The sequence below is a fragment of the Staurois parvus genome, unplaced genomic scaffold (genome assembly GCF_062004578.1).
Source record: "Staurois parvus isolate SC_StPar_1 unplaced genomic scaffold, SC_StPar_1.0 ptg000135l, whole genome shotgun sequence".
NCBI classification, from domain to species: Eukaryota; Metazoa; Chordata; class Amphibia; order Anura; family Ranidae; genus Staurois; species Staurois parvus.
The window spans coordinates 2,971,685-2,992,933 of NW_028317931.1; the positions used below are offsets into that span (position 1 = coordinate 2,971,685).

The 21,249-nt window shown below is 41.1% G+C and overlaps 1 protein-coding gene across 1 annotated transcript in view; it reads left to right on the forward strand.

Annotated features, from left to right (window-relative positions):
• ANKK1 (ankyrin repeat and kinase domain containing 1) overlaps window positions 1-21,249 on the forward strand; it is a 111,420-nt gene that overhangs the window by 85,905 nt on the left and 4,266 nt on the right. Inside the window, exons 3-7 of the mRNA XM_089673076.1 lie at window positions 5,176-5,327; window positions 8,703-8,752; window positions 10,565-10,720; window positions 11,798-11,931; window positions 14,251-14,290. Coding sequence (XP_089529202.1) covers window positions 5,176-5,327; window positions 8,703-8,752; window positions 10,565-10,720; window positions 11,798-11,931; window positions 14,251-14,290 — 532 coding nt within the window. The remainder of the gene's footprint in view (window positions 1-5,175; window positions 5,328-8,702; window positions 8,753-10,564; window positions 10,721-11,797; window positions 11,932-14,250; window positions 14,291-21,249) is intronic.

Sequence of the window (21,249 nt, forward strand, 5' to 3'; positions counted from 1 at the left end):
TTAAAGTGATGCTATTGGAGGGACCTTTTCGGGTTCTTTTAAGCCTATTAGATTGAAAAACAAAAAAATACAAATGGCAATGTTGGGATATAACACACAGTAACCTGAGCAACCAATTAATCTTTTTTTCCTCATGTCAAATTGTTGAATAAATAATACTTTAAAATATTAATATTATATGATATGAATTATTCATATTAAATATTACTAGTAATATTTTGTTTGCTACATTTGTCACTGCATTTAACATTTTTCATTTTGAAAAAGCCTGTTATATGTTGTACTCTAACCTCACAATCTGCTACAATTATTACTAATCAGGAGAATGTCCATGTTGTATAAAAAGCAGACATGTGCGTTTTGTTTTGTTACAAATCAATTTTTGGACAAAAAGGCGATTTTTGGAGATTCAGATATATATGAATCACCGTGTGGATATAGTAACTAATGTTAACTAATATGAAAAAAAAAATGATAAATAAATTAACAAATGCATTTGTTTTTCATTTCATTTGGATGACATCACATGATGCGATCATAGTTCGGACCCATGGGGGAAATTAACTCAATTTTCAAATTTGTTCGATAATTCAGATTTGAGTAGATTTGTAATTTAAATCAAATTTAGAATTGTCACAATTAGTCAGTACAGTTCTACAGTCTAATACAAATTCTTAGATTAGAAAAATTCAGAGCCGGGAATAGAAATCGATGAGGCAAAGCAAAAGAAAATATACAGTTTAATTCACGGAAATTTAAATATGAGAGAGGTAGAAATGAATTATAAGTGTTTAGTAAGATGGTACATAACACCACGTGTAGCACATAGAATAAGTGGAGAGAATTCACCTTTGTGTTGGCGTGGATGTGGAGGGAGAGGTACAATGTTTCACATATGGTGGGAATGTCACAAGAAAGGAAGTAGCAGTTAAGGGGGTGCAAAACTGCAGCTCAACTGTGAAGTTCGACCACCCCTCACCACCTACAAGCACTAAATGTGCATGCAGTCTCAGTTCTCGGATCACCACCACACCAGCCACAGGTTTGCCAGACCAGTGTATCTAGAATCAGTGTTCCTGATTGCTACCACAACAGACCAGTGCAGGAAGCTGCATGTTGGACTGATTATGGTGATGCTACACTAAGCTGTATTCCCTGACCACTCACATTGAGGTGACCATTACAGTACATTGGTTTGATACAATTGGTTGATTTGTGTGATACACAAGATACAATGTCCGGCCTGTAATCAGTCCAAACATTGAAAAAGTCTCACACATCTGGTATTTCCAGACTTATAAGGAGTAGTAGAATGTGTTTTGAATTGTAATTTTAAGTATGACCATGCTGTATGTGAGAAATCTTATAAAATTATCAACTTTGTGTAAAAAAAAAATTATTTTCATTCTGCATTTTCCAAAAACCTTATTAAGTCTTTAAAAGACTCACCATGAAAATAACATGGGGTGTTTGCTTTTCATAATGTTGTAATTTTGTGGGTTTTTACATTGTCCTGGTGCTCAAGGACCTCTAAAAATGAGATAGGCAGACAGGAAAGTAGATAATTAATTTATATCCCTAGAAGGTCTGAAGGCGCTCCTTGGATTTTGTATCCCCATGCTCTGGAGGAGTAGCAGAATGTATTTTGGAGTGTAATTATAAGTAAGTCTGTGATATGTGTTATATATATATATATATACATATATATATCAGCTTCCCAGTTTTATTGCCAAAGCTTATTTGAACAAGCTAAATTTAGAAGCTGATTGGCTACCATGCATATCTGCCCCAGATTTTGAATGCACCAGTTTTAGTAAATCTATCCGAATATGCCTTGTAGAAAATACCTTGGAGTGTTTGCTTTCCAAGATGGGTTCATTTTGTGGGTATTTCCACTGCCCTTGTGCTCCAGGGCCTCCAAATATGTGAGAGGTAGTCAAGGAATTAGATTAGTAATTTATGCGTAATTTATGCTCCTTGAGAGTCCAAAGGTGTCACTCTATGCATCTAGGCTGTGACAAAAGTCTCATGCATGGGATAACCCCATACTCGGGAGGCATAGCAGAAAATAAAAATGTAATCTTTTAATTTAAAAAAAAATTGTGCCAAAAAAGTACAACTTTAAAAAGCTCACTGTGCCTCTTATTAAATACCTTGGACTGTCTACTTTCCAACAAAGGGTCATTTGGAGGGGTATTTGTACTGTCCTGGCAGTCAATACATCAGGATTGATCAATTTCCAAATAAACTATGTTGCCAAAAGTATTGGGCCAGCCCTCCAAATCATGTGATTCAGTTGTTCCAATCACCTCCAAGGACACAGGTGTATACAATCATCACCTAGGCATGCAGACTGATTCTACAAACATTTGTGAAAGAGTGGGTCGCTCTCAGGAGCTCAGTGAATCCAAGCGTGGTCCCGTGATAGGTTGCCACATGTGCAATAAGTCCATCCGTGACATTTCCTGGCTACTAAATATTCCACGGTCAACTGTTCGTGGGATTATAACAAAGTGGAAGCAACTGGGAACAACAGCAACTCAGCCACCAAGTGGTAGGCCACGTAAAATAACAGAGCGAGGTCAGTGCATGCTGAAGTGCACAGTGCACAGAAGTCACCAACTGTCTGCAGAGTCAATCGCTAAAGACCTCCAAACTTCATGTGGCCTTCAGATTAGCACAACAACAGTGTGTACAGATCTTCATGGAATGGGTTTCCATGGCTGAGCAGCTGCATCCAAGCCTTACATCACCAAGTGCAATGCAAAGCGTCGGATGCCGTGGTGTAAAGCACATCGCCACTGGATTCTGGAGCAGTGGAGAGGTGTTCTCTAGAGTGATGAATCACGCTTCTCTGTCTGGCAATTCAATGAACATGTCTGGGTTTGGTGGTTGCCAGGAGGAAGGCACTTGCCTGACTGCATTGTGCCAAGTGTAAAGTTTGGTGGAGGGGGGATTATGGTGTGGGGTTGTTTTTCAGGGGTTGGGCTTGGCCCTCTAATTCCAGTGAAGAGAACTCTTAAGCATACCAAGACATTTTGGACAATTTCATGCTCCCAACTTACGACATCACCCAAGCATGTTTTTTTATAGGAATATGGTATTTTTAATGTTTTTACTTTCACTTCAAGTACTATTGAAATTGCTACTCCCTGTCTAAAGGATTTTTTTTTTGAATATGTATATGTCACCCAGGGTAGTTCCCAGCCTTTCATAACATTTGTTTGAGAATTCTTTGCCTAATAGCATTGAAAATGGTCAGAATTTATTGTCTGTGTGAGGAAAGGAGAACTGATAACCAGGAAGGCTTTCAGTTCATTGTTTACACCTATAATCAGTACCTCATCAGTGACCCCTACCAGTGCCCTTCGGTGCAACCTCATTAGTGCCTCCTCATAGGTGCCCATTAGTTCAGCTTATCAGTGCCCATTAGTTCAGCTTATCAGTGCCCATCAGTGCCGCCTCATCAGCACAGCCTATCAGTGCTCATCAGTGCCACCTCATCAGTACCCATTAGTGCAGCCTATCAGTGCCCATCAGCGCACATTAGTGAAGAAGAAACTGAGAAGCACATTTTTTTTGTTTTGTTGTTTTTTCTTTTGTTTTTTTTTCTGTCTTTTTTTTTTTTTTTTTAATTTAGCAAATATGAAAAAAACTCTGGCGCTCAAATACCACCAAAATAAAGTTCTATCTGTCTAAAAAAATAATAAAATTTCCATATGGGTACAGTGTTGCATGACCACACAATTGTCATTCAACGCGCAACAGCACTGAAAGCAGAAATTTACCTGGGCAGGAAGGGGGTGAAAGTGCCTGGTATTGAAGTGGTTAGGACAGGGTTTTTTTTTAAAAAAAAACACTGTACTGAGAGAAACCAAATGCTGACATTTCTGAAAATGTTAGTGCCCTTACTGTCATTCTAATAAAATGGTTTAACTAGTTTCCCTTTTAGAAGGGACAGCAATGCCAGCTGTCAATGAGATAATATATCACTATATGTTCCATTTATCATATACTGCAGTTCTGTTAAAACCAGGGGCGGACTTACAACTCACGGGGCCCCCGGGCAATAGGGGATCATGGGGCCCCTGTGTCCTTGCCCAAACTCAAAAAAGCCTATGAAAAAGGTACCAGGGGCATCTCATGGGGCCCCCTACTGACTCCGGGCCCTCGGGCAGTGCCCGAGTTTCCAAATGGTCAGTCCGCCTCTGGTTAAAACTGAATATGTTTTTAGTATAGAAATTATAAAAAAAATGAAGTAGTGGGCAAAGATGCCTCTTGGATGTTTAGTGCATTAAAATTTTTTTGAAAGTCTACAGACATTTATTTTTGGAAAGCATGGACTTAAAGTGTTACTAGACCCACAACCGTAAAATCAGTCTGTATATGTAGTAAATCATACTTGTTATACTCACTGTGGAACCTTAGGGGTTAATCCTCTGCATTGTGTAAACAGGCTGTTTGATCATGGCTTCTCTGATCCTCACCTTCTTCCAGTGCCCCCCTCTTATCTCCTGATAACACATATCATGTGGAGTCAGTCTGAACATGCTCAGTTTAGTGTGTATTGCTAGAGAGTTTTTATTTTATTTTCTTGGGAGAGTGCATGTGATCAGCACAGGGCCAATCAGAGGTCAGTGATTCTGACTCCTCCTAGAGCAAAATTAAAACTCCTTCTACAAGCTTTAACATGGGCTTAGTTGGACACTGATAGAAGTCACAAGACTGCTCTAACTGCTGATGAGAAAAGGTATTTAGCAGTTTACATTTACTAAAATAATTGCACTTCCATGTTCTGTGTGCTGTGGGAGACCAGATGTAGTGAATGCAGGGTCCGGGGAGACCAGATATAGTGAATGCAGGGTCCTGGGAGACCAGATGTAGTGAATGCAGGGTCTGGGGAGACCAGATGTAGTGAATGCAGGGTCTGGGGACACCAGATATAGTGAATGCAGGGTCCTGGGAGACCAGATGTAGTGAATGCAGGGTCCGGGGAGACCAGATGTAGTGAATGCAGGGTCTGGGGAGACCAGATATAGTGAATGCAGGGTCCGGGGAGACCAGATATAGTGAATGCAGGGTATGGGGAGTCCAGATATAGTGAATGCAGGGTCCTGGGTTTAGTATCACTTTAAACATACAGTATTTATGTTTATTGTATCCGTTCTGTTTCAGATTTCAGACTTTGGCCTGTCTAAATGGAAAGAAAACTCGACCCGAAAGGAATACATAGAAAGATCAGCAATCAAAGGAACCCTGAATTACATCCCTCCAGAAATGTTTCTGCAAAGCAGCCGAGTGATGGGTACTAAATATGATGTGTACAGGTATGATGAGCAATATACATCATTTCACTGACTACACAAGCGGCATCATTGAGACCATTCATTATAACGCCAAATAAATGGATAATATGGCCAGCTTCAAATCCCAGGATAAATTCCCATACTGCCTGTGCAATATATATACTCAACTCATCTTAGATGTATGCTGTAGTTATAGTGTGCTTGTCTATAATTGGGATATTAAATGTTAGGAATAATTACATTTTGCTTTATGAAATATCCATGTCCATATAGCAGATATCTCTATATACCACACAGTTACTCCACACACTGCAGGTAGCATTTTACTGACCATTCATAAAAGGCAGGTTCTGTTATGAAACCTGCAGAATGACATGGAGAGAACTCTCTGATTGGCGGAGAGACTGCTCACATGATTTTGAAAGATCATGTAAATAGACATATGTGATTCATTAAGTTTTGATTTGTCTTTCGGACGAAAATTTAATTTTCCAAGATTTGGATGTATCCGAATCTCCAAATGGACACAGAAATGAATGGCAACAAATCCAAAAAAAAGCTGAAATTAACAAATGTGTCTCATTTGGATGATGTCACATGGCGCAGTAGTAGTTTGGAACCATGGGGAAATTAATTCAATTTGTTTGGTAATTCAGATAACAAATTGATCTGAATTTTGTTCCATTGGTTAATTTGGATGCACATGATGCCATTCGATATTGTCCAGTTCATGACATTTCTCTGTGTGGTTTAGATTAGCGTCTGAAAATATTGAATCCATTCAATTCAAATCTGTCCAATTTGATAATATAGCGAATATATAGTAATATTCCAGAAAAACTGCTAATTTGTTAGAATCCACCTGGACCAACAAATATACAAAATGAATGCCGAAGATATGAGACGAATCCGGAAAATGAATCAGATCAACATAATGAATATGGCTAGGCAAAATTCTTCAATGAACGAATGCATCCAAAACAAAATTAACATTTCTGGCCTATCCATGTAACTAGGCTTTCCATAAAGGTTTTTTAACTCCATTCATTTTAATGGGGCTCCAATGGTTTTACACTGGTAGACCTGCTCTGTACTACAACTGTAAGTGCATTGTTCCAAATGCTGTGCGCATAGGCGGAACAAGAAGGGTACAGAGCCACTGTCAATCCCCGCTCTGGAGGAGGAAAGGCATGACTTTTGTTCTGTGTGTCCCTCTGGCACCGACTGTGTGTACTCTACATGAATATTTGTAGTACAGAGTGGGAGCATGCACATAGGAGGACTTCTACGAGGCCACATAGGGAAACTATTGAACTGGGAGTGTGCAAGTAAGGCAAAGGATTTTTTTTCTTTAAACAGAAAATACCTGTAAGGTAAATTATTATATTCTATAAAAAAGACTTTAATATCACTTTAAGGGGGTCATCCAGAGAACAGTACATCCAGGCTGTCTATATGATGGGCTTCAGTCTGTATATGTGGTGGAATATTTCATTTTTGTGCTGCCCTAGGCAGCACAAAAATTGGGTGCCCCCCCAAATGAGAGAGAGAAAGAGAGAGAGAAAAAAGCAAGAGAGACAAAGAGGGAAAAAAAGAGAGAGAGAGAAAAAAGTAGAGCGAGAGAGAGAGAGATGGAGAGGGAGGGAGAGAGAGGGGGGGAGGTAGGGAGGGAGATTGGGAGAGGGAGAGCAAGAGAGGGGGAGAGGGAGGGGGAGGGGGGGAGGGAGGGAGAGAGATTGAGAGAAGGAGAGCAAGAGAGGGGGAGAGGGAGGGAGAGAGATTGAGAGAGGGAGAAAGGGAGAGGGTGGGAGGGGGAGAGAGAGGGAGAGAGGGGGGAGGGAGAGAGAGAGAGGGAGAGAGGGGGGGAGAGAGAGAGGGGGAGAGAGGGGGGAGTGAGAGAGAGAGAGAGAGAGAGAGATGGAGAGGGAGGGAGAGAGAGGGGGAGAGGTAGGTAGGGGGGTTGAGAGAGGGAGAGCGGGGGGGAGAGGGGGGGAGGGAGGGGGGAGATTGAGAGAAGGAGAGCAAGAGAGGGGGAGAGGGAGGGAGAGAGATTGAGAGAGGGAGAGAGGGAGAGGGGGAGAGAGAGGGAGAGGGGGAGAGAGATGGAGAGGGGGGAGAGAGAGAGCGAGAGCGAGAGAGAGAGAGGGGGGGAGAGATGAGGGGATAGGGAAGGAGAGGGAGAGAGGGACAGAAAGAGGGAGAGAGAGGGAGAGAGAGAGGGAGGGAGGGAGAGGGGGGGAGAGAGGGAGAGGGAGGGAGGGAGGGGGAGAGCGAGGGAGAGAGGGAGGGAGGGGGAGAGAGGGAGGGAGAGGAGAGAGGGAGGGAGAGAGAGAGAAGGAGAGAGGGAGGGAGAGATAGAAGGAGAGAGGGAGGGAGAGGGAGGGAGGGAGAGAGAAGGAGAGAGAGGGAGAGGGGGGGAGAGAGAGGGGAAGGGGGGGGCGAGGGAGAGAGAGGAGGAGAGAGGGAGGGAGAGAGAGAGAGAAGGAGAGAGAGGGAGAGGGGGGAGAAGGGGAGAGAGGGAGAGGGGGGAGAGAGGGAGAGGGGGGAGAGAGAGAGAGAGGGAGAGAGAGAGATGGAGAGATGTTGTAAGATTGTTACCCTCACTGGGCAGTCATAGAGAAGGACGAGCTTCCAGGATCCACTCCTCCAGCCACAGCCTCTTCTTAAACTCCCTGTCATAGGAGCCATGGAGAGAGAAGTGGAGGACAGCTGGGCGGTTGTCAGCGGAGGTATACGCAAAGGATCGGGTAGAGATCAGCAGATATTGTGTGCTGGAGTTCCCGCAGTTCTCCAATGTTTATGTGAGCTCTCCCTGCTCCCTGCCATGGTCAGCTGTCTGCTATCAGATGATCACCCTTCGCCTGGCTGCCTGCTCTGTCTGCCTCTAGGCGAAGTCTCCACTCTCCCTGAACATTGGCCCTGGCACCGGCCCTGGTCATCTGCTACATGAGTCCCTTCTTCCAGGGGAGGACGGCACTGCCCCCCTTAAAAATACCGCCCTAGGCAAACACCTTGTTTGCCTCGCAGTAAATATGCCCCTGTGTGTATTATCATGTCTAACACATGTATATTTTGCATATTTCTTTTTATCACTGTTTGCTATTATTTGCTGTTATTGAATATGAAGTTGAATTTAATATTATCATTATTCTTCAATTAAGAGTCTTAATTCCTATGAATTAACACTTATGAATAGGGATTCTGTGTTGTGCTCATTCCTTTCACATCTACAACCTATATCTGTTCAAAATGATCTTAGAATCATCAGTTTGTCATTTCAATGCCTGAAATTGGATTATTGAACTGCACTGAAAAGGGTCAAGATGCAAAGAACAAAAAAAACTATTGTAGTTGTCATACGTGGCACCAATATTGTCTTTTTCTTTCGTCTTGCAGCTACTCCATTGTTATCTGGGAGCTTTTGACTCAGAAGAAACCATTTGTAGGTAAACATGCTTTTCATTCCTTTTGTGTCCAATTCATATTTCTTCAATGCATTCTGCTAAGTGAAGAACAGAGTGCAGATAAATGTATTTGTGAATGACAACATGACATAAAATAGCTGGCAAGCAGACAAAAAAATAAGAACATTCTGTTTGAAATGGAGTATACTGACATGTTATTGTATGATATTGTAATGTAGACAATAGAAGGTGAAAGTGATAGTGGTTTGTATTTCACTGAGGTTATTGTGGCAATTTTCCAGAAAATGTGTTTGTGCTCATCCTTAATTTAAGCTTTTATTTTTTTTCTTGTACTTTGTGCCTTTACCCTAGATGATGGTCATGTTTTCAACTTGATTTAAAAGAAAAATGTTTCTTTTGTAAGTTGTATACACCAATCAACCATAACATTAAGATGACCCACCTAAAATTGAGAAGGTCTTCCTTTTGCTGCCAAAACAGCCCTTTTTGCCACCAAAACAGCCCTCACCCATCACGGCATAGATGTCACTAAACCTCTGAAGATATGCTGTTGTATCTGGCACAAAACCATCAGTGGAAGATTATTTGAGTCCTGTATAAGGTTGGGCCTCCAAGGGCTTGTTTTCCAGTACATTCTACAGATGCTCGATGGACTGCAATCTGGAGAATTTGGAGGAAAGTCAACACCTTAAACATGTTGTGTTGCTAACACCATTCCTGAACCATTTTTACATCCTGGTGCCACCTCTTCCCCAGGTAAGTGACCACATGATGTAAAAGAAAACGTTAGACTAGGCCACCTTCTTCCATCACTCCAAGGTCCAGTTATGATGCTCACATACCCATTGTAGGTGCTATTGGCAGCATGGGCACCCTGATGGTCTATAGCTACACAGCCCCATACACAACAAACTCCAATGCTTTTTTTTCTGATTACAACACATCAACTTCATGGACAACATGTTGACTTGCTGCCTAATATACACCACCAACTTTCAGATACCATTTTAACAAGATAATCAATGTTATTCACTTTACCTATCAGTGATATTATTGTTATGGCTGATCAGTGCATATTTCAAGGATTTCTGAAAACATCATTGCAGAATACCAACTGACACATGGTATGCTCTGATTCCCTATTTCATGCAGTCACATTCTATTTCTTGAATAGAAGGGTCTGCCTGCTAAAATCACATGATCGGTCAAAGTTTTGTTAAAAAAAGTAAAGCAAAAGAGATAGCAGTCAAGAATCATGTAAGCAGATTACCAGGGTAGTTGTGTACCTAAATACTGACTTGAATGATCACTGTCTTTGTAAGCTATGGCAACTGAAATATACTCAGAATCTGAAATACATCCAGGAGTATTGAAAGCCTGGTCCTCCGCTGCATGTTGTGGTTCCATCCAGCAATCCCCACCTCACTACAGGAAAGACAATTTGTACTCCCTGCCCTTAAACCCTTTATGGATAATAAAAAGTGCACTGAGAAGCCACCATACTTGCATTGTCTATACTGGCATAGCAGATTCCATATGACATCAGCTGTTTGCAAGTGCATGTTATATCCTGGTTATTAAAGGAGCATGAAAGTTGTAGCTGAGTCCATTAGACATCAACAATTCCTCGGCCCCTGCTTTAGTTTTCTTGTTGATGATCCGGCTCTACCATTGTTATTGAAGGCAGCAAATGCCTGAGTTGTTGTATGCCCATAAAGGTAAGTATTCATCATCTTCTTTTGCAGGCAGTCGTTTCTGGACATTTTCTATGTAGCAAGTCTCACTTTTTGGCTTACATTTAGTGATAATACATAGGAATCTCACTTTCTTTAGGTAACAGCATGATGACTGTCATTGTGAAAGTCGCAGCTGGCCAGAGACCTCCACTAGAGGATATTTCTAAGGATGGACCAGTGGAATGTCAGCAGATGATTGACCTGATGCAGAGATGTTGGAATCAAAGCCCAAATAAAAGACCAAGTTTCTCTGGTAAGTATTTTGTGCCTATCATACAAAATGCTTTTACAGATCATGTGTCCTTTTCAATTTCACACATCAACAAAATTAAAGCTGAGCTTCAGACAAACAGCATGAAATAAATACTGTATAAGGGGCCTTTTTTACCTGCAAACGGAATTGTATTTCTCTCCATCCAGTCCTGAGATTTACATAGCACTGTCAAATAGCACACCCCTGTCTGGCAAGACAGAATACCTGATTTTTCTGCTGAAAATAAGTAACAGTTTTAAGTCTTGCCCATCTCGCAGACTGATTGGTCATTGAATGGAGAGGCAGGAGACTGGTGAGCTCATCACTCTCTCAATCTGCTTTGTCCTTCTATCAGAAAACTCCTTATTAGAATTTAAGCTGGCCATAGACAGTTTGAATCTCAGCGGGTTCAGGAGGGAATGGCTGAGATTCAAACCATGTATGGGCAAGGCTGAATGTACCTAAGCTGATCGATCAATGAACTTGAATACAACCAGCCTGTTGGATTTTACATGCAATTATTGCTAGTGGCTATTATAATCACTATGTTCTCCTGGCAGGGATGGCACCTCCCCCCTTTCTGGGAAAATACAATGGCTCCGTGGGAGGGATTCCCCCATCAATACAGTTTTGATGGGGGAATAAAGTGATTTTCTTTCCTGCAATCTGTGGTTGCAGGAAACAAAATTGTTCTGTCTATGGCCGGCTTTAGGCTCTGCAGTACAGCAGACGTGCTGCTTGTGATGCTTTTTCTTCTGCCATTCTGAGCTCTGATACCAAGTCCAATTCACTTTTTCCAAAGCTAACAAACAAGCATCTGGAATGTACCCATATAGTATCTAGACCCCCTTCATATTTATGTTGAATCCCATATTTGGATCCCTACACAACCAATATACAGCAATATAGTTTCTTTTGGAATTTTCTTTTGGAATCTCAGCAAGTCAGCCATAGGATAAGCAAGGTGTTAGCAACAATGTTTCTATATGGACTTCTATGCTTTTAAACATTTGTCCTTTGCCTTCTACAGCTAAAATTCCTTTGTGCTAGTTACCTGTCTCTGATTTCCTCCTTTAGATATTATTGTTGAATCCCATATGTTACTCTGTTTGGTGCAAAGCCCATTACCAGAGCATGTAGGTGCATGGTCCAAAGCTGAAAAAGATCATGTCAAGTCTTCTGCTGTAGTAGTTGATACAGTAAGCAATGATGTAAGTTCTAAGAATTATTTTTTTTCCCTTTATGTTCATCTTTTTAAGGTTGCTCAGTATGGTCAGTTTTATAGGCTAATTTACACTAACGTAATAATGTGCTATGGGTTTGGAATGGCTAATAAACTTACATAGGTATGAGAGTCAGGCAATACATTTCAGAAGACATAAACTGCATTAACCTGTGTCCTTTGCCTGCCAGGTACCTTGCAGCATTAACATGTTTCACATCTGAATAATAGACCTTATTCAAAACAGCAAACACAAATGAACCAGCACCATTGGGTGTGAAAGGAAAGAGGACCAATCTGTAGAACCAAACAACAATGAAATCCTATATCAAGAAATCCCATACCACCATGTATGTTAGAAATTACTATCACTCCTGTTACTATATTATCACCCCTAATAAAGCACTGTGAGCTGCAGTATGTGTAGAATTTCTTCCACTGACCCTTCACATTCTGATTGATCAAGGGGATGCACCACTCGTTTCATGCCATACTGAGTGAGCACATTTAGACTAGCAATACAAGGACATAATTTGCTTTATTTTATTAATATTTATGTCATATTTTGTCAAACTATAATGTTTTATCTCTTTATTTTTTTTTTTCAAGCTCAAACTAGCAAAGGACTCCTTGTGAGATCCTGGGTTGCCTGATTTAGAGCGGATCCCCTTAGGGGCTGTTGAGTTTAATAGGTTCTTTTATTGTCAGGTCAGTGCAGAGGCAGCCAGACACACAACAGTCATGTACTCTGGCTCAAATGATCAGTCTAGGGAAGGGTTTTCCTTTTTTGACAAAAAGATCACTGAATTACTTGGGTGGGATATGGGGAATGGTGGGATACTCCAGCACAGGGGCAGACTGACAACACATGGGGCCCCCGGGCAATAGGGGATCATGGGGCCCCTGTGTCCTTGCCCAAACTCAAAAAAGCCTATGAAAAAGGTACCAGGGGCATCTCATGGGGCCCCCTACTGACCCCGGGCCCTTGGGCAGTGCTCGAGTTTCCAAATGGTCAGTCCGCCCCTGCTCCAGCAACACTGTACAATAACAAGAAGACACTCTTCACTTTGTTAGAGCTTCTTAGTACTGTCCCTTTAGAAGTAGCTAAGGCGGCTAAACAGCACTAGCACACCACAAGAAATGTTCCAGTCCACAGAAGTACTGGCACTGATGCACAAGGGCTAACAAAATCAAACAGGCACAAGGATTCTACTCTCAGGTCTGTACTCACAATGTCCCTGGATATTCAGCTCCCTCCTTTCAGTATCAGACATACATTTTTCCTGTGAACTCTCCAGACTAGATCCTTAGTGAAATTCTTCAATTAGCTCCAAGAACTTTCAGCAAAATAGTCCTCTCAGCTCTAGCTTATATGGGACTAGCTCAAAGAGAACATGTAGAACTCCTGCTGGGCTGTCTGGAAGGGAGGCCAGGATGAGAACTTCTCCTTCTGGACAAGAACAGGACAGCTCCAGACCCCAGACCATTTATGCACTCAGCCTCCTTCTGGGCACACTTTCCCAGGGATTGGCTACAACAACATAAATATTCAGGTTGCTGATTTGCCTTTCCAGTCCACTACATTCTAGAACCCTCTAGAGGGCAGGGGGAAATAATCAAATCTGCAACTAGTGAAGCTCAGAACAGCCCAAAGCAAACGCAAGCTGCTCCACTGATTACAGAGAAGCCAAAAACTAAATTTATCTAACCATCCTAACAACCTATCTGGGAGGGTGTTACATAGATTATACATGGCTTCTTGGGGTCCAGTGGTATTGATTTTGAATATACAGGGTTACTGTTTTAAGCACACATGATGTAATTTACGACTATATGTATTACATTTTTAATTTATTAATACAATTTTCTGTATTTATTTAAATCTTTTTCATGTTACAATTGCTAACACACAAGGTGGTTCTGGTATTATTATTTTTTTATATGGGATTTTGTTGTTGTTTATTCTACATATAGTGTATGAGCTGTGTGCACTAAGAGCACTAAGGATTAGGCTTTGTACTTTTTGATGCACATATGCTACATTCCTAATAGACTTCTATTGTTAGTAGTGAAAGCAGCTCCACAGGCAATGTAAAACGTTATTGTGGTTTATATTGCATTAAATATTGGCAGATAAAGAAGACAAATATGCAGACTTCTAAACTACTATAAGCCGCTATAAGCAGGTTTAATATTTTAGAAGTATAGCGAAGTTAGCATGATGAATGACGATACTGATATTTATCAGTGATATAAACCATGCATTTCATATACTTAATATGTTGATTTACTATCTCATTTTTTACAGGGAAGTCATCGGCAGTCATCTTCCAGTTCGATAAGCAGTGGTGAGTTTGAGCTAAGCTTTACCTGATTCTATGGTAATAAATGCAGTTCAGAAGGAGGTCAACTGCAGGCTAAATACAGCCATTGATAAACTCTGAATTATCTTAGAAGTATCTCAAACTAATATAAAAAAAGCACCCAAAAGCAAGCTGCATTTGACTATCAACACAACTCCTAGTAGTTCTACAGGTCTCAGATACAAGTGATAAATCGTCCACTGACCTTGGCTTTTATGGGGCAAGGGAGTGGGATTGCTTATTGTATCGTATTATAATTCTGACTGTGATAACACACATAAGAACAAAGTATAGAGTGTGACCATTCTCTAGTTCAGCCTTTCTCAACCTTTCAACTCAGAGGAACCCTTGAAAAACCTTCCTGCTCTCAGGGAACCACTGCTAAAAATTACTATATTTACAACTCATGATACAGTGATGCTCAGTGGGAAAAATGTTCCTTACATCTGTGGTCATTGGAAATAACTACCCCATTACATGTTAGAAGGTGCAGCGTGGTTAGGGCAGTAAATACACTCCTTTTGAAGTAAATCTTGGAACTATTAAACAGAATGCCAATGTTTCAACCATCCTGGCAGGAGAGCATCGCTAAGAAAATGACTCAGTTCAGTGTAGTCAGATATGGTGGAGGACGGGTGTCAACAACATCTGTGTCAGAGGGTGAAGTTTGGCCTGGCCAGTCCAGTCCCAAGAGGGAAGCTCCTTTCTGGGAAAGCAAGTCCCTAATCTTTCCCTCCTCATCAGGAACCTTTCCCTATGCTAGTTACTTAATCTAACACATGAGGTCTCTCTCCCTACACTAGCCACACACAAGAAATGCACCAAAACCCAAAGGCAGGGACTTAAATAGACCCTGCTGACCCAAGATGGATGTTGAAGGTCACATGGCTGCAGTGTAGGCAACTGGAACACTGCTCCATTTACCCAGGAAACCATGGAGAAACATTGTTTTCCCTGGGCTTCCTCTCCAGGCTGAGAAAACAGACTGCACCTGTCTACATTTAGATAGCTAAAAAGATCAATGGTGTTAGTGGGAACTTATCTGAGAGGCAGAAATTGCTGATTGCTCAAAGATCCCCTAGAAACCTGTGGAGTTACTTTAGGGTTCCATGGTACTCTGGCTGAAAAATCCTGCTCTAGTTCAACACATAAGCCTAGGACAACCATTCTTTTCAATTGCATACTCTCATTAACCGCTTCCGGACTGCCTTAGAGTAGAAGTACTGCTACAGGGCGGCAGGGATATATATATGTGATTTTGCATTTCCGGGTAGGGGGCTCGCACGTGCGCGCTCCCTACTCGTGCCGTTATTTGGCTCCTTGGCATGTCAATCACCAAATCTTGGCCACCGGGACTCGGTGATCGTTGGCGAAGCTGACAGGGGAGAGGTCTGTGTGTAATTAGCACGAACAGGCTGCTTTGAGCAGAGTAATACAAAGCAGCTTGTCTACATAGCAGAACATGCACAGCACACAGTTAACCCTTTGATAGCCCCAGATATTAACGCCTTCCTACCCAGTGTCATTGGTACAGTGTCAGTGCTTTTTATTAGCACTGATCACTGTATTAGTGTCACTGGTGATGTCAGTGGCCATTAGTTAGTTCCCACCCAGTGTTAGAATGTCCACCGCAGTCCCGAAGTCCCGCAGTCCTGCAATAAGTTTTTTTTAGCAAAGACATGTAGCAGAATACATTTTGACCTAATTTTATGAAGAAATTACATTTTTACATTTTTTTACTGGATATGTTTAATAGCAAAAAGTCAAAAATATTGTTTATTTTTCAAAATTGTCGATCTTTTTTTGTCTATAGCACAAGAAATAAAATACACAGAGATGATCAAATACCACTGAAAGAAAGCTTTATTTGTGGGGAAAAAATAAATCAATTTCATGCATGTACAATGTTGCATGACAGCGCAATTGTTCTTTAAAATAATGCAGCGCCATATTGCAAAAAATGGCCTGGTCAGGAAGCAGGGTAAATCCACTGGAGGGCAAGTGGTTAAATCAGAGCAGATCAACACACAAATAAACTGATTATGTTGTGAGGGAAGCTGCACTTTGCAAGGGAATTTCCCAAGAGCTTAGTGAATATAATAAAGCTTTGTTGACTTCCAATTACATGCAAGCAAAAATGTTTTTTTTTAATTTTCCTTACATGTGATTGAGTATATTTTGCAAAGTGAAATGACAACACATTGCAGTGTTTTAGTTTTTTTCTCTCCTTTTAAACTTTATTAAAGTGTTACAAAATGACACTTCATTCAGCTCAATGTACTTTAGATGTTTCAATGCACTGTTTTGAAGTGACGTACTGTGCGGTGAATTGTGCTGTGTAAAATACACGCATGCTGCATTTATATGCAGTGCACAATTCTACACATATACGATATGAAAAAGACACATAGTAAACAATTATCAACCTCCAATAAAGGTTGATCTTAGTCTCCCCAATTCCAGTTCCCTAGTCATTCTATTGGTCAATGAAAACACCCATCACACAAAGAACCAATACGCAGATTTGGAAGACAGGTGTGATGACCAAAGCTTGACTGCTAACCCCTTCCCGATGATGCCTCCTGACCCTTTAAGGGATCCTTGATGCTGAGAGGCAGAGGCAGGCATTCAGGTCATGTGACAGCTGTGATTGGCTGTCACATGATCAGAAAGCTCCCGATCGCAAGTATGCATGGGGACCTTACCGATCTCCACCGGCTACCGTGCTGGGAGAGTGTTCTCACCATGATAAGCTGTTTATACAGGACTGGAAACTGTATATGCAGCCGCTCTGCTTTAAGGCCCACCCGTTGACACATATATACGTATGGCTGGTGGGAAGGTATTAAAGAAATTCTGCATCTTAGTCCACAAAATGTATCTAAAACCTAAAACAAAAATCTCATATATTATTGGTTACCAGTCCTTAGATGAGAAGCCTGCATTCATTTTTTTAGTATTTTTTCCTTCTTTATTTTCACCTGATAATCTTGCAAATAACACACTTCTTGTCCTAGGGAGGCTATGCTCCCTACTTTACTGTACCATCTATGAAGGGAGCCATGGTTGCCTCCCAGTTTGGAGTTCAAACATGACTGCCTTGTTTTATCTCTATTACATTATGGCTGATGGGATTATTAGTCTACAGAAGAAATCTAAGGTTGCTTGTGATTTCTGTTAAACTCATTTCTGGCAAGATCAAGACGTATTTTTTTAACTTGTTGGAAGTGTTCTTAGCCTGAAAAAAAAAGAAGACAAATGTAGCCACCACATCTAAGGACTATTAGCTGTGGTATAGTACATTTTTGTTCTTGAGTTAAGATATCCTTAGTCAAAACTCCTTTTCTCTGCTTTTTATAACACATACATAAACATTATGAATGAATCCAGTGCAATTTTACTTCAGTTAATTGCAAAACAGGGGATGTTTTTCCAGTCTTTAGTTTAAGATGACAGTGACTTTTCTAAGCCTGTCTCTGCGAAGAAATGACACTGGCTGCGGAAATTCAGAAGAAACACTGAAGCTCTAGCTAGGACTGAAATAACTAGCATTAAACAGTAGGGGACGACAGCAGGAGATACCAGATAACATTGTAAACAAGATGTAATGACCCTATACTACCAAAAAGAACAGCATACAAAACAGTAATCTGATGCTTTTCAATACAACAGAAAAATAAATACTGTACATATAAGTGGGCAAGAACACATAATAAAAAAAGATAATAATATTAATTATGATGATGATAATGGAAAATGAATATAAACTGTATACATATATACAGTATATATATATATATATATATATATATATATATATATATATAAAATTTTATTTTTATCTTTTTTTCATCACAGAAACCTGACATTTTAACAGGGTTGTGTAGACTTTTTATATCACATTATATATATATATATATATATATATATATATATATATGATATAAAAAGTCTACTCACCCCTGTTAAAATGTCAGGTTTCTGTGATGTAAAAAACTGAGACAAAGATGACTAATTTCAGAACTTTTTCCACCTTTAACGTCACCTATAAACTGTACAACTCAATTGGAAAACAAACTGAAATGTTTTAGGGGGAGGGGGGAAGTAAACATAGAAAAAAAAATAATGTGGTTGCATAAGTGTGCACACCCTTAAACTAATACTTTGTTGAAGCTCCTTTTGATTTTATTACAGCACTCCGTCTTTTTGGGTATGAGTCTATCAGCATGGCTCATCTTGACTTGGCAATATTTGCCCGCTCTTTCTTGCAAAAAACACTCCAAATCTGTCAAATTGAGAGGGCATCTCCTGTGCACAGCCCTCTTCAGATCACCCCACAGAATTTTGATCAGATTCAAGTCTGGGCCATTCCAAAATTGTAATCTTCTTCAGGTGAAGCCATTCCTTTGTTGATTTGGATGTATGCTTTGGGGCGTTGACATGCTGAAAGATGAAGTTCCTCTTCATGTTCAGCTTCTAGCAGAAGGCAGAAAGGTTTTGTGCCAATATTGACTGGTATTTAGAACTGTTCATAATTCCCTCTACCTTGACTAAGGCCCCAGTTCCAGCTGAAGAAAAACAGCCCCAAAGCATGATGCTGCCACCACCATGCTTCACTGTGTGTATGGTGTTCTTTTGGTGATGTGTAGTGATGTTTCTGTGCCAAACATATCTTTTGGAATTATGACCAAAATGTTCAACCTTGGTTTCATCAGACAATAACACATTTCCCACATGATTTTGGGAGACTTAGATGTGTTTTTGCAAAATTTAGCCAGGCTTGGATGTTTTTCTTCATAAGAAATGGCTTCTAAGCAAACGTTAGAATACCAAATATGGTGTCCTTATCTTATTAGTTAGCACTTTCCAACTAGCTGACAATGCTGGACCAGGGGCGGACTGACAACTCATGGGGCCCCCAGGCAATAGGGGATCATGGGGCCCCTGTGTCCTTGCCCAAACTCAAAAAAGCCTATGAAAAAGGTACCAGGGGCATCTCATGGGGCCCCCTACTGACCCCGGGCCCTCGGGCAGTGCCCAAATTTCCAAATGGTCAGTCCGCCGCTGTGCTGGACCTAATAGTATATACACTAACAATTATAAATCAGACTTAAGATCTTCCCTGACTTGGTTATAAGATTGACCATGAAGTATTAGAGGTTATAATGATAAGAACATCAGCACTTCTGCTGGATGCAAGCAAAGTATATTCACTTTTATGACAACTGTAGAACAAGGTGCTCGATATTGACCATGAGCCTCCATATCATCTAGATAAACAATTATCTTTCACCAGTGGTTACTATTTCTGTTTATTCTCTTAAATTCCGGTTATCAGAATGGAAAGATCAGATTAGAGGCTGTGCAAAATAAGATAAAATGTATTTATTACCTACGAACTGATAAAGAAGACTGATAGAAGACTAGTTACTGTATTTACGGAGGTGCGGGAATTTATATTTTTCCTGCTAGTGTAACATTATTTATAATAGTTTTTTAAATGCAAAATATTCAGAATCTTTGGTTAATGGTAACCCAGCACTGGGTAAATAAAATCTCAAGAAGAAAATACAGACCAATAAGTTTAAAGAAGAACTCTGTTTATTTGTTTTTACCGGAGAGAAGTGAGGAAATATACCTGTATAGCAAAGATACAGTAGTAGTCAGGGGTGAACTGACCATTTGGAAACTCGGGCTCTGCCCAAGAGCCTGGGGTCAGTAGGGCGCCCCATGAGATGCCCCTGGTACCTTTTTCATAGGCTTATTTGAGTTTGGGCAAGGACACAGGGGCCCCATGATCTCCTATTGCCTGGGGGCCCCATGAGTTGTCAGTCCACCCCTGGTAGTAGTACCAGTAATATGCAATAATTTTGTATCTTAAAATTCAGTGCAGAGGACTTTTCCTTTCCCCCTGTCTAATCTGTGCTTTATATGTGAGTGAAGAGAACTTTCCTTATTGACTTGAATAAGGACACCTCCTCACAGCTACAGCAAACTAATTGACGGTCAAATTTTGATAAACATGGGCGTAGCAATAAGGGTCACAGAGGTAGCAATAGCGATCTTACTGATGCTCCAGGGGGCTCAGGCAGCAAGAGGAACAGGGATGGGGGGGGTCAGCAGGGGTCACAATAGCGACCTTACTGATGCTCCGGGGGGCTCAGGCAGCAAGAGGAACAGGGATGGGGGGGGGGGTGCAGCAGGGGCAGCATTTACTAGACATGATCAGTTGTGTTTTCCTGCAGCATCAGAATGCCTTCGGGACAGGGAAGAAGAGAAGCTGGCTGCAGGAAAATACAGCTGATTGGGTCTAGTAAATGCGGCCTCCACCGCCCCTCCTGCCCCTTTTGCTGCTTGGCCCACCCTTGTGTGCTCCTCTGGTCCCTCTCCTATCCCCCTCACAGTGCTGCTGGCCCCCTTTCTCCTCTCCCCTCCTCTCCTGCTGCGGAAGATCTATTCAGGATGGAGAGCAATGAAGAGAGCCAGTAAATATGTCCTTTCCTTTTCTTAATGAACAGAGTGAGTGTTCATCCATACTGAAGCATAGTAAGCTGTGTTTACTATGCTTCAGTTTGTGAATTAATAGACTGCAGAACACTTCCCATTCATTCACAGTCCACTGCAGCTGAGGCTGCAGAGAAAGTGCCTGGGGAATGTCTGTGCACAGTCCCTTTCTCTGTCTCAAAAGTGAGACATCAGGGGTCTCTTTAGACCCCTGATATCTCACCAAAGACCCCCAACACGGGTGCTAAAAAATAATAAAAAATCAAATTAAAATTAAAAATGTTCCTTACTATTTATTTAGAACTTGCTAGTTAATTTCCTTTTTTTAAAAAAGGGCACCAAACCTCAGTGATCTTTGATCTCTTTCATGTTGTTCAGGTAGATCTCTACCTCTCAAAGGCTGCCTACCCCTGTTTTACATGGTGTCATTGGGAAAAAGC